The sequence below is a fragment of the Alligator mississippiensis genome, chromosome 1, assembly GCF_030867095.1.
Source record: "Alligator mississippiensis isolate rAllMis1 chromosome 1, rAllMis1, whole genome shotgun sequence".
In the NCBI taxonomy this organism is placed as follows: Eukaryota; Metazoa; Chordata; order Crocodylia; family Alligatoridae; genus Alligator; species Alligator mississippiensis.
In genome coordinates, this window is record NC_081824.1 from 143,209,912 (window position 1) to 143,224,251 (window position 14,340).

General features: G+C 40.2%; 1 protein-coding gene across 3 annotated transcripts in view; it reads right to left on the minus strand.

Annotated features, from left to right (window-relative positions):
• Nucleotides 1-436: 436 nt before the first annotated feature.
• The window catches only part of LOC106737578 (uncharacterized), a 91,598-nt gene continuing 77,694 nt past the window's right edge, over nt 437-14,340 (minus strand). For all 3 annotated transcript variants that reach the window (XM_059714824.1, XM_019479710.2, XM_059714826.1), the window contains 6 exons: nt 11,999-12,064; nt 7,607-7,713; nt 6,618-6,678; nt 4,359-4,564; nt 3,470-3,563; nt 437-2,006 (listed from right to left, as the gene is read on the minus strand). In XM_059714824.1, the coding sequence (XP_059570807.1) occupies nt 1,944-2,006; nt 3,470-3,563; nt 4,359-4,564; nt 6,618-6,678; nt 7,607-7,713; nt 11,999-12,064 (597 nt within the window). In that variant the 3' untranslated portion in view covers nt 437-1,943. The remainder of the gene's footprint in view (nt 2,007-3,469; nt 3,564-4,358; nt 4,565-6,617; nt 6,679-7,606; nt 7,714-11,998; nt 12,065-14,340) is intronic.

Here is a 14,340-nt window from a genome sequence, read left to right on the forward strand (position 1 = left end):
CTTGTAGTAAATTTTTTGCATGAAATTTTCCCTTTCTTGGCAACTGGCAAAAAATGTAATTTGTTTTCATCATTCTTTTTTCTTTTAGATCTGAATAAAGGTTAGGCGATTTTCTTCACTAGCCATAGATCAGATTTACAACAATTTGTTCTGGATTCCCTTTGCTGTATTTTTAGTATTAAAAATGGCATGGTTCAGAAATCAGACTAGTTATCTTGAGGTAGAATAATGCTAAATCTTGGTGAAATCTTTTCTGTAGTTGAACTGGATCAGACACATCAATTGAAACTTGAAAGCCTGGTGACAAGCCATGAAGAACAGCTCAGAACTGAAGACTAATTTTAGAGAAGATGGATGTGATTTTTTTTTTACATTGTAGTTGAAGAGCCTCTTAAAACCAGCATACCTTGGAGTGATGGACTGACTGCAATCTCAGTTTGCTATTTCCAAAAATGTTTTATTGCTACATTCTTCATTTCCTAACCTCTTAAGTGCTTGTGTCTTAAGACCTAATACTTATATTTTTATTTAAAAATGTTTAACAGCATTCATTTTTGTATGAAAATATACTCTGGCTATTTAAGCTGTACTTTCTTATTGGCATCTGTAATTTAGTTCCTTGCATGGTGTGGAGAATACTAGATTGCCATTTTTCGTTATTTTTTCAGTTTGCTGCAGTCTATCCATGGGAAATTCATTTTTGATGCCATTACTGAAAGCTAAAGAGTAAGGCTGCTTACTTAACTAGTTTTTAACAGTGGTGACTGTTCATAAAACAATGTGCAACAGCAGTTCCACCCTTTCAATAATTTAAATACAAAGAAATACCGGATACTTGGTATTCATCCATGCATAAAACTGAACTTTAAAAAAAAATTCCATAGCTATAAAAGGCAGAGAAAAACAAATCTGATCCTCTGTAAACTTCACTGATACTACATTTCCTAAAGAATCAGGGATACAAGCAAGACAGTTAACACTGGTAATCTTTCTTTTCTGCAGGGAAACAAGTGCTCAGTAAATGTAGTGATGTTTGAGAGAAACTTTTGATCCACTAACTCTAATTGTTCTATTTCAAAATAGGCAGATCCTAATGTCAAGTTGGCTCACCTTCTCTCATAAGCACTCTCAGTTTGATTTCCACAAGTGTATCTTATCCCCACTCCCATCTGTTCTGTGTCTTCCTACACAGTGCACAATGTCCTACCTCTTTGGAGCCAGTAATGTTGGTTTGCAAAATGTTTGTTCAACAGTAAATGAGAGAGCCTGCATGAACTTAAAATGCAATATCTTAGCATGCCACACACACAAAAACCCCTAGTTACATACATTAAATAATAATTAGACTTTTAATGCCAGACATATTTATGCTGTGTACTAAGAGGCTTGAAATATGGATTATATAGAGAGAAATTACTATAAGACCATACAGAACTTGTATATTTTTGAAGCTGAGTACATTTCTAACGGGTTGCCATAGACAATTTGTCTGCTTTCTCAGAAGGAAATCTTGCGTCCGAGTAATTGATCACTTAAAGTACGCTTACCCTCTTTATTTCCTTTCTTTGATGTCACTGCTCCATGTGAGAGTTCAAGTTGAGAAATTATCACTGATTTAATCACAAACAGTCTTCACTACAGTAGCACAAGTCAATTTGCTGGGGAGAAGCTAGCAAAATACCACAGTAAATTATTGGTTTTCACAAAATAAGACACATATACCATATCTTTTTAAACATTACATAATAATGGTCTAATTGAAATGAATGGCAAAATTCCCCTTTATTTCAAATAGGATCAGGATTGTAAGAAGTGACAGTATATGGATTTCATATTTTACATATCAGAGTCTGCAAGTTATGTAGTTCTTTGATCTACAAATACAAAACTGCACTCGATTATTCCTATTTTGAATGTCTATATTTTTTCCGTCGTTTTCCAGCTTAGGAAAGGGCTGCTTCTTTGTCTGCATAATTTATCCAGTAAGTAACTGCTGATTTTGCCTCCTAAAATAAAAAAAATAGTTTAATTTTATTTGAAAGAAAATGGATATATAACCATACAGTTGTATTAAAATTAATGTATGCAACATAAATCTGTAATTAGTCTAAACAACATTTTAGTTGAAACAGCTTGTTAGAACATAACTTAATACTTTACTATAAATAAATACAGATAAAATAAGCAGTAAGTTTGGTTTAGCTTTCTCTCTTCTGATTGGAGCTAGACAGAAATGTTCGTGTATTACTTGTTGATAGGAAAATGCAGCTTTCATATAACTGAAATTTTCCTAAGGAAATCTGTCAATTTTCCATACAGCAAGCCAAAACTAATATTCAACTTTTGATCACTTCCACATGAATCTGAATATTTAATGTTGCTTAAATGACCTAAATATTTCCATGCAGTATTCAACTGATGTTGTACCAGTGATAGTCCAGGAAATATGCGAGAAGATACCTAACTGAGGAAGGGTACTTTGTGACTAAAAGCTCACAAAAAAACCCACCCCAACATACAACCCCTTGCCTCCCAAATATTTACAGTCAGTTCAGCATTCATCTGTAGTCTGGTGCAGAGTGTGTGTGTGTGTGTGTGTGTGTGTGTGTGTGTGTGTGTGTGTGTAGGGTGGGGTGGGGGGGGGCAGGGTGGGATGCCTCAGCTGTAATTCTCACAAATCTATGAGGCACACTAGGCATATCTGGTTAAATGCTGAACTGACTGTAAGCACATAGCTTGTAACCTGTTTAGGTTTTCCAGAAGAGCACCTGAAGCATGTCCTCAGTGGCTAAGAGCAAAGTAAATCTCCAGTTATCTGCAGCTGGTTCATTCAGTGGAGAACATAAAGAAATGCTACTCATCCCCTTTCTGCCTTCTTACTCTGACATTACCATTAACCGCTCTCTATTTTCCAGCATTATGTTGTCTCTTCCTAATAGCTGCATTCATGCTTCCATGCTTCATTTGTCATTCCCTAACCTTCCTAGTCTACAATGGATCCCACTCTACTTTTATCCAACATAGCCTCATCCTAAAGGCAGCTGTTCAGGAAAAAGGGTATTGTTTTGATGAGCTTTCTAATGATAAAGTGAACCCCAGGAACTTGGTCAAACTTAGATTCTGCCTTTGTTGTAGCAGGGTAATTTGGCCTTTTCTTGACCACTGGCTGCAAAATCAACCTCCACTTTGCCAGACTCTTCCCATTTCAAAACGACAAAGTGGTGGATGAGGTTTCCTTTAAATAGTTTAAGCGGAAAGAAAAGGCAGTTCCCCAAAATGTATTAAAAGTGGTCACTTGCCCAAATTCTGGTTGTTTCCTGGGATGTCTGTGTACATTGGAAGGTAGCACTGGATGTTTCATGAGTTAGTATGACAAGTAACCTTTAATCAATGCTTTAGCAATGGGTGATACTTCTTCACGTTGTGCTGCACTGATTTAATGAAAAAAGAAGAGTGAAGATATACATACCACAACCCGATTCTTCAGAACCACATCTTCCAGGGTTAGAGGCACAGGGATCATTTCAGGCAGGACATGGACATTGGATTTCTGATCCTTCAAACTGTAAGATACAACCAAAACAGCTCTGAAAATAGAACTTCCTCTAAATCATTTGGCTATTCTCTCTGTACAAGTCAATATCATAGTGCCATAGTAGTAACATCATAATTATTATTGAGATAGTGTCTTGTAATTTTTACTTTTCAGTTTCTTAAAACAGCCCCTTTTGGGTAGAGAATTTCCATTCCTTTTCTGACACAGTAAAATTTACCAAGCAGTTTTTTTCTAAACTCCAGAAAAGTCAAATGGATTTTATTTGTTCATGAGAATAAAGTCCACTGGTAAGAAATTTATTTACAAGCATTCCTTCGTTTAGGTAAGTCCAAAATCATTTTGCTTTAAACATTTCAAATTTGGCACAAACTGCACACAGTCTTACAGAGAAAACACATGCTTGTTTGAAAAAAATCTGATTCCAAAATAACAAAATTATGGATATTTTAACAACATTCATCCTGAGTTTGCACAGCAGGTTCTTCTCAACTTCAGAAGAAAGCACCAGGGTGTGATGCTCTGAATATTCACTGGTGAGGATATTTGAAAGCTCACACCTACGTGTATTTGAATATGTGATTGCTCTAAAGAACTGCAGTGTTTAGAGTCAAATTTACAAAAGGAAAAGGGAACAGCAACCTTATTATTTATAATAAAACAAGTTTCTATTTCCAGTCCAAAGCAACAGATACAGGCACTTTATTCAGATGAGCATGTCTGATTCCTTCTGCAAGGACACTGACATAGAACTGTGGCCGGATGATGTGGTTCTGGAAATTACATTTAGACAAAACCTACTCACACTTCAGTGTCTCCTCTATCTTCATCTTGTTTTTGCTCTGACCCATTTCTCAAGCCTTTAAAAACTCTGCTCATTTTGGAGGGGCCCCTGTGATGTTGTTCCTGCTGCTTCTTTCTCATCAAAACTGGAAGTACATTTTCTCTTCGCTCTCTTTCAGTGGGGCTGGTTCCAGGTTGTTTATGATGATTTGGAAACAAATAATCCATCTTGGGATAATAGGAGTACAAATTACTGTTATAAAAAACAGTACTGCATTTCCAAAGCAGAGCACTGCAAACTGGTCTCTAAAACCCCCCAAAAGATACTGGAAACAAAGCCCCAAACAATATGATTTGTTCAATTCAGCACAAGAGCTCAAACTTTTGACTAATATCTGTCAGTTACTAGAACCATCTGTTACGTTTTAGACAAGTTTCTATTCTTGAATCTGCCAACTTTAGTTGGTCACTTTTGTGACCTACTTTGTCTGGGTTCAGGCTGGGGGATCATACTCGGATCTGATGATCACTAGTTCAACTGCCTATAAAATCTAGAACAGGAGGTAGCTAAACGAGTCTTACAGAAGAAGCCTCTGAAAGTTGCGTTCCCTTTTCAAACCAAAGCCATAAAAACCTGACTCCAATAAAGAACAATGTTCAGTATTAGACAGACCTCTTCACAGACTGCTCTTTGGCATTTTTCAATAAATAGGCACCTCCAATCAAATACAGCAGGAGGGAAATGTTATTTATTGCTTATTCCTTTTACCTTGAAAGAATGTTGTCTTATATTTGCCAATAAATCTATTGTTCACAAATCAAATGGAACTCAAGAGATCATTTTAAACACAATTAGATGGGGACAGTCCCTTAAATTTTCCTTTTGTCTTCACACATATTTCCATAGGTTTTATTACCACTATTAAAAATCTAGCTTCACCCATTTGGCATTTTACAAACATTGGGCAGGTGTTACTTCCATTGAGGTCAAGATAAATTTTACTTCTGAGTTCACTAAGACCAGGTCTAGACTCACACTATTGTTTTATTTTACCCATAAACATGACCACAATGTGGAAACTATTCAAATTTGTCACTGGAAATATTTCATTGAATTAATTCTGACATTTCTTCAAACAGATTATTCACCAATACATTTTAACATTTGAAAAAAAAATCTATAGATTAATATTTTACATATGATTTATTCTATGTATTTTTCCCATCAATTGTTAAGTTAGTTACAGGTGAAAGTTTTTTGTTGTTTGTTTGTTTTTTTATTTGACTAGATCTAATTTCAGATGGAGGCATAAACAGCCGTCACTCTGTGAATGTCGAACTAAGATAAAGCAAAACTCAGTTTATGGTAAAACTGAATGAAAGCTCCTACTAGTTTGCAATGGAGCATCCAAATCGCAATTTTAGCTAAGTGGCAAATAAATCAGCTTTACTATAAGAGGGTTTTATTGTATACTTGAGTGGTGCTTAATCTTCTGGCCCCGCAGGCCAGATGAATGGTGTAGGGCTAGTCCACAGGCCGGACTGGGCTCTGTGGTGCCCCTGCCTGGCCCTGTACAACCACATCAGGCCCTGAGCTGGCCCTGTATGACAGGATCAGGCCATGGGGCCCTGTGCCACCCCCATGTGCCAGGATTAGGTCCTGGGGCGCTGAGCATCCAATCCACCACATGGAAGCTCACTCTCCATCCCATGGGGCTCCCCACAGGTTTGAAAATTTGTCAGGAGGGAAGCAGTGCCACCAGTCCCCCACTGCCAAATTTTTAGACCTGTGGGAAGCCCTGCAGGCTGGATGGCCTGGTACTGGGGGCCAGATCTGGCCTGTGGGCCAGGGGTTGAGCACCCCTGGTATACTTTATTTAAAGATCTTGACTACTAAATTTGGCAGATTTAAGAATAAGATTCTAAGAATAATTTTACACACGTACACATGTGCACGTGATATAAGCCCAAGTCAAAATTTTAAGGCTGAGGCATTTTGTGTTACTGCTCTAAAACCTGTTTTTAGGCACTTCTTACATTTCAAAAGGTTCTCTGTACTCATTGCTGTCTTAACAATCAGGCCATTTATTTCTCTGCCTAAAACTCTGATCTCACCTTTAAAAAAAAATTCAAAATATTCTTAAACAAAACGTTCTAGACCTATAACACTTGTAGGGACTACGCACCCCCAAAAAGAGCTTTAGCTATGACTTTGCTTTGGGGAGGTAGTTACTAAAAAGCAGAGGGCAGAGATGATAGCAGTGATTGCTCAGTCACTTACCAGATCACGGACATCATAATCTTGTTCAGTCACTGCAAACTGGCCATTTTTCTCCAGCAGCCTGTTCCAGGTCGCACCAAACAGAGAAAAGCAAATTTAGAAGAAAGGAGAAAAGATCATCATTCTTTGCATATACAGCAGATGTTACTTTAATTGCCCAAATACTGTTCTTTGACAGTGTCCTCTGGCCATTTCCGCTTAAAAATACAGCACCCCTCCTGTCAAGCTGTCAAACTGCCCTGATAAACAGAGTCTATTGTGCGGTGTGCAAGATAGTGAAAGCAGTGCAATACTAAAGTTATACTTTATATACAGCTCTACCCACAGCTACTTCTGTCACCCCCTTCTAACTACACAGTCCTTATTATACAGAACTTGAGGCTGGAGGGTGGTGTGAATGCACACAGATGATTACTGAATAGTCAGTGGTACATAAGCTCCTTTTCTTCTTTGAAGTCCTTTCACTTGTGGGAAAATAGCAAACAGTGCCCCATTAACTAAATATGGACTACAGCACTGTTCTCCCAAACTGGCATCAGAGCACAAGGTGAAACCTAAGGAGCACTAACTGGTAAAGGTGTGTGCTGACCTCTGAGCTACTACTGTTGCAGATTTACATCAATAGAAACTACCTGAAGTAATCCCACAGATTCTGGTGGGGCTCTTATGGAATGGGTCTCTACACCAAAGCCTCTTGCAGCTTGTTCCCAAGATGCTGGTAAAGAAGCCAAGTGCTTATGATAAAACCCTGTTTATTTATGGAGGACACATGGTGAGATCTTTAGGTCATGGACCATCCTTTTTGTTTTGGGTTTCAACAGTGCTGACCACAATGGGATTCTTGTTCATGTCCAGGGCTCCTAGGAACCACAGTCATCACCACAACTAGGTTATCTAGCCAAACACAGAGCTGTGCGTAAAAACAGTAGAAATGCATTATGTTACTTTCAAAGAAAGTTTCATACAATTTGCTCAAGACATTAACTGACCTTTTGGATGATTTCATATTAAGAAGTGCGAGATAATACATATGGTGCAAATAAATGAGACGCCTTTCATCTTCATAATGCTTCCTATTCCTTTTCCAAGTTTTGCTCTGGAAACAAAAAACAGTGTGTTACTATGACATCTTACACAAAATGTAAGTTTACTGAACTTCAGGTGAGATTTCAAAGGAATTTTTACATAAAGGTAGAAAGACAAGGATTCCTTTTAGGTTCCTATACTAACTCTTACTACTTAATGACCACCTCCCAAAATGCCCATGCATAGATTTCATTTGAATAAAAATGAAGTTTTGCATTCAATAAATGCTATTAACCATACTGAAACAGACTCCAATCTACTACAATGATAAAGACACAAAGTAGCAGTGCTGAAGCCATTTTACACCATTGTACATTGGTCAGAATGAGCTCAATGAAATCTAATTCTTTTTTTCTACTAGTGAAAATATAAATTTGTACACAGCACACATTTGAAAACGGTAACCTTTTCAACTGCAATGCAATTCCTGTTGCATTTAGCTTCCCCTATATCGCCACCTGGCCAAATGCACTGAAAATGACTTTATAGCTGATTTCTAGTTTTCCCCTTATTTTGACCAAATCCATTCTCATTGCTTTATGGTTAATTGCATTACCCATATGCAGCATGCTTCTTACACTCTGACATATATGGGATAGGGCTTTCACTATGATTAAGTCTGAAGAACAATTTTTAGCCATTAGGACTGCAGATCTGAGAAAGCAAATCTTTTAAAATGTGTTTATTGGAATTCCACTCCCATACCAAAAAAGAAATTTAGCATAGTAAAAACAGTTATGAAAATCCGCCCACATTTTGTTGATTAAATTATTTCAACTGTCATGGTCATGAAAAGGTGCTGCTTTGGTACTAGAATTTCCTTTCATACATTTCATAGACATTTGGGCTGGAAGGGACCTCGGAAGATCATCGAGTCCAGCCCCCCGCCCAAAGGGCAGGAAGTCAGCTGGGGTCATAGGATCCCAGCAAGATAAGCATCCAGTTTCATCTTGAAGGTGTTCAATGAAGGCGCTTGAACCACCTCCGGTGGCAGGCTGTTCCAGACCTTGGGGGCTCGGACAGTAAAGAAATTCTTCCTTATGTCCAGCCTGAAACGATCTTGTAGTAGTTTGTGACCATTCGTCCTCGTCATCCCTTGGGGCGCTCTGGTGAACAAACATTCCCCCAGATACTGGTGGTCACCCCTGATAAACTTGTAGGTGGCCATCAGATCACCCCTGAGCCTGCGCTTTTCCAGGCTAAAGAGCCCCAGGGCTCTCAGCCTGTCATCGTAGGGTCTGCTTCCCTGACCTCTGATCATGCGCGTGGCTCTTCTCTGGACTCTCTCAAGCTTCTCCACATCCTTTTTGAATTGTGGAGCCCAAAACTGGACGCAGTACTCCAGCTGCGGCCTCACTAAGGCCGAGTACAGGGGGAGAATGACGTCCCGGGATTTGCTTGAGAAGCATCTATGGATGCAAGCCAGCGTTTTGGTCGCTTTACTAGCCACAGCATCGCATTGCAGGCTCATGTTCATCTTGTGGTCGATGATGACCCCCAAGTCTCTTTCTTCCATAGTGCTAGCCAACATAGCACTGCCGAGCCTATAAGGATGCTGCGGGTTTTTCTTCCCAAGGTGGAGAACCTTGCATTTATCGGCGTTGAACACCATCAGATTCTCACCCGCCCACTTGCTGAGCCTGTCCAGGTCAGCCTGGATCACCCGCCTGTCTTCTGGTGTGGATGCTTTGCCCCAAAGTTTGGTGTCATCTGCGAACTTGGCCAGTCCGCTTCTGACTCCAGTGTCCACATCATTAATGAAGATGTTGAACAGTATGGGTCCAAGGACAGAGCCTTGGGGGACCCCACTGGTCACAGGACACCACGATGAGTGACTTCCATCAATTACTACCCTCTGGGTCCGACCCCGGAGCCAATTTTCCAGCCAGTGGATCGTGGAGGACCCAAGGCGACAATTGGCCAGTTTCTCCAAGAGACGATCATGGGACACCAGATCGAAGGCTTTTTTGAAGTCAAGATATATGACATCAATCTCATCTCCCTTGTCCAGGTGATAGGTCACCTGGTCGTAGAAGGAAATGAGATTGGTCAAGCAAGACCTACCCGCAACAAACCCGCGCTGGCTATCCCTTAAGATGTTGGCGTCGGCCAGTCCATTAAGGATGGCCTCTTTAATAAACTTTTCTAAGATCTTCCCCGGGATAGAAGTCAGGCTGATGGGCCTATAGTTAGCCGGATCCACTTTCCTCCCTTTCTTGAAGATAGGCACCACATTGGCCTTCTTCCAGTCTTCGGGCACTACACCAGAGCGCCAAGAGTTTTCAAAGATCCGCGCTAGAGGCTTGGCTATGATGCTCGCCAGCTCCTTGAGTACCCTGGGGTGAAGATTGTCAGGGCCGGCTGACTTGAAGGTATCCAGCTTCTCAAGATGTTCCTTCATGAAGTCAGCATTAATGGAGGGCAGGGGATCACCCTCACCCAGACTTCCCGGCCCTGTAGTGGGCATGGGCGTCCCATGGGGCTGATGAAAGACTGACACAAAGTACCTATTTAATAGGTTGGCTTTTTCCTGGGCGTCAGTTGTCAGTTGCCCCATCTGGTTCAGCAGGGGTCCAATGTTGCCCCTGCTTTTCCTCCGGCTCCCCACGTATCTGAAGAAAGACTTTTTATTGTCCTTGATGCTCAAAGCTAGCTGGAGTTCAGTTGCAGCCTTGGCTTTCCTGGTCAGCTCCCTACAGGACTGGACCAGTGCAGAATAATCCTCCTTGGAGGTGACTCCCATCCTCCATCCTTTGTAGGCCTTTCTTTTTAGCCTCAGGAGGTCTGCTAGGTCCCTGGAGAACCAGGGGGGCTGCTGTGCCCTCTTGCTGCCTTTCCTCCAAGATGGAATAGACTTAGTTTGTGCATTGAGGATCGCTCCCTTGAGGAGCAACCACTCTTCTTGAACTCCCCTCTCCCTGTGGTCACAGTCCCTTAGGGCCTCACTGACAAGCCTCCTGAGCTTGTCAAAGTCAGCTTTCCTGAAGTCAAGGACTTCCGTGTTGCTGACTGACTTGCCAGCTTTTCGGCGGATGGTGAAGGTGATCAGCTCGTGGTCGCTGTCACCCAGCTTCCCATCGATCACTAGGTCGCCGACTAGGTTATCCCCAGTAGCCAGTACCAGGTCGAGCAGCGCTTTGCCTCTCGTTGGCCCATAGACTTCTTGAGTCAAGGTTTCCTTTGTTTATAATTTTCCCCTTCTACTATTATTTTAAATATATATATAAATATTTTGGGAGACTGGGGTTAATGGGTTTTTGGCATGACTGAGAAATACCTTGACTATGCTATCAATTTGCCTGATTGATCAGAGAGCTTGATCCAGTCTCTGAAGCCCTGAAGCAAAATGCCTGGACAGCAGCATTGAGTTTACAGGAGAGATCACAAGAAGGCTAGACTTTACATTTTTGGTGTAGTGGGCTGTGAAACAACTTTTCTACCGTCTACTTCTCAAACTCATTTAACTTTATCCCAAACATCCAATTGGTCCAATAAGAGACATCCTTGCCTCTCACGTAATTCCTGGACCATCACGACTACAAAATCACTCTATTTCTCAAATGCAACTTTTGTTCATCTTTAGCCCACCACTGCACATCAGGCCAGGCTGCAGGGTTTGGGAAGGGATTAACAAGGTAAATCTAAGGAATACACCCCACACCTGACAATGAATGATCTGTCCTGGGTGACCTCAACACTGATAGCAGTCAATCAGAAAGTTGAAGGAATACTTTTCAGCACCAGACCCTATGGAAGATGAAATGTCACTGTGCTCAACCCATTCCCAGTTTGCTATCAGCAAATCCCAGAGGACTGCTTATTTGTTTTGAGCCCACCTTTCATTTTCATTTTTCAGGAACAAAAACTATGTACACAGGGCCACCCTGAATAGCAGAAATGTTAAGTAACAGTGAGCCTCTGCCAGAAAGTCAAAACCAGCTTGCTTGGCTTTGTAGTTCTCTAATCAGTTTAGTAAAGGTGACTTGTGAATCTCTTTGGCAGGAAGCAGTTTATAGTACAGTAACTTAGCCCATTGTCTGGCCTTTCTCAGCTCAGCTTCATTACTATTACCATGATAAAGACAAGTGTTTTTTCTACTTCCCTTTTTTCCTCTTCAAGTCTCTACTTGCTCTTGACTTTTTTGAATTTCACTTTGATACTTTGACACCTTGGTTCCTCTCCCAGACAGAATCATTACAGGAGCTCAAATAAACCCTTTGGGGCTGGGGGGGGGAGGGGGGGGAAGAAGGGTAAGTGATATAGAGATGTTGTGAAGATCTGCTGAAGGGACTCACCACCTGCCAAGTTCTGGATTGCTCTTCAGGATTTTTTTGCAATTCAGAAAGCCAAGAAAACAGCATCTGTAAAAAAATATTCAACACTCAGATACAGCATAAGACAAGAATAACTGAAGTGGGCCCCACAGAGCAAATATGGGCCCCAATTTCCCCACCTAACAAGTATCAACAGTGATGCTCCACTTTGGCTCTAGTGAGACCTCAAGCACCTTCCCTGAAAACCTGAGAAGACTGGCAAGAGTTTGAAAAATTAAGGCCAAAATCTGTTTTATGTCTCGCTCAAAAGCCTACACCTTTCAGGAGCACAGTGGGTGCTACCAACCTGCTGCTCCTATAGCAATAATGATGCAAGTGCGGGGGATGCTACCTAAGTCACCAATGCCATTTCTTGGAATACCTGGATATTTTTTGGGAATCTCCTATCTAAATAAATCTCTTCTTGGATTAGGAGGTCCAGTGACCACAAGCTGCTAGCGCTGCAGTCATAAAATACCCCAGAGAATAATAAAAATATTCTAGTATATAATAAAAAGGCAAATCCCCAAATCAGACATCACCAAGTTATTCTATAGTTCTCTGACATCAAAACAGTAAATCACAACTTAGTCACAATTCTCAGTTAGAGTTGTTATTCCAATGACTGAAAGAGACACTCATTTGCATCAGTACAAAGAAAGGTAGACAGCTGGTAGAACAATGACAGAGCAATATAGCAGTCAGCCAGTCTCCGATCCATGTTGAAAGGGAAAATAATATATTAAATATTTACAACCTGTGCTCTAGTGAGGTCATAAATCATCTCTGTCCAATGTATCTAAATATACCAGAAATCAGCCTCAACAGAAGCATCCCCTTGTATCACTCTCTCAAAGATCTGCTTTATTTATGTGGGATACTGTTACACATTAGGGAGTGAGACAGTTATTCTACAGAAAGTAAATCTTGTTGCCTTTTATTTTTGACTTATGCCCAATGCCTTTCCCACTTCAACTGTATCTTTTCTAGGGCCTGATTCTCTTCCCTGTAGTTCTATAAATTTCAACAAAGTTCATTCTGATTTAGTGTTGTGAGATTTGAATCAGGTTTGACGCATTATGAGGTTAAATTATTGTTGCTTAGGACCACTGTAACTAAGGTTGTAGCATGTGTGACTATAGATAGTTTCTTGGCCACTTTAGCAGAATTTATTACTTTATGGGCATGTTTACCCATTGCCCTATGGCATGCTACAGTGTGCAGCATAGCAATCACACGAGTCTGCATGTGATCACCAGCTACATCACCATAGTGGCACAATCCCCCAGTATAGTGCACCACTATGGCAACGTAGCGGCAAAATCTAACCATGAGCCATGCATACGGTGCAGTAACCACCCATACTGCATCATACCTCAGTACTTCCAAAAGGAAATACTACAGCATGACACCGTAGCAATGTCACTGTACAGCAATGTGTAGACGTGCCCTGTATTCCTCATAACTTGATCTGAGGAGGCGTAACAAATCATTCCAATTGCAAGTGAAGCCTAGAGATGTTCAGGTTAAAGCAGTTTTTTAGAGGTAGACTCTTCCTCACAAAATTTACAGGTACTGCCAGTTTTTCATTAAAAGAAAAAATCTGTGCACCAAGCTGTTAATTCACTAGTATTTTGTCATCCTTTAGAAAAGCCCTTTCCACAGTTCATATTACTTTATCAGTATATTCATAAGGAGCCATTTTTTCCCTATACTTGCTGATTTTAATAAATCAAAACTTTTACATATATAACTCAGTAGAAGCTATCTGTCTTGGTACACATTTATTTACATAAGGAGTCTGAAGGGGAGAAAAAAATTAAATGGTAAGGAATATTAAATGGTTTTATTATGCACTGTTAGAGGATTCTCAGTTACAAAAAAAACAAAACAAATAAAGACTTAAACTAGTCCATAAACACATGTTTTTCCTTTATCTGCCATTGATCATATGGGAAATGTCCTTTAATCTAATAAGTAAATTAAGTTTTAACTGGAGATTGCAAAAATGAGTTAAACATGTTTCTTTTACTTCTGGATTTTAGAACAGCATATGTGAAAGAACACAACAAAATGGAAAATATTTAGATAAAAATTATGCTACTCATACTAATTAGAAAAATTTAGTCAGGCCATATATTGTCTTCTTTTTTGCCACCTTTCTGCCTTTTCTAAACGCATCTCTAACACTTATTGGATCTGGCAACCCTCTGGGTCAAATTCTGCTTCCAGTTATGCTGGTATTAAATTGGTAGAATTACTCTGGCTTCAGTAAACTTGAATCAAAGTCTGGTAAAGTAAAAAGCCCACCCCCAAAACAACAG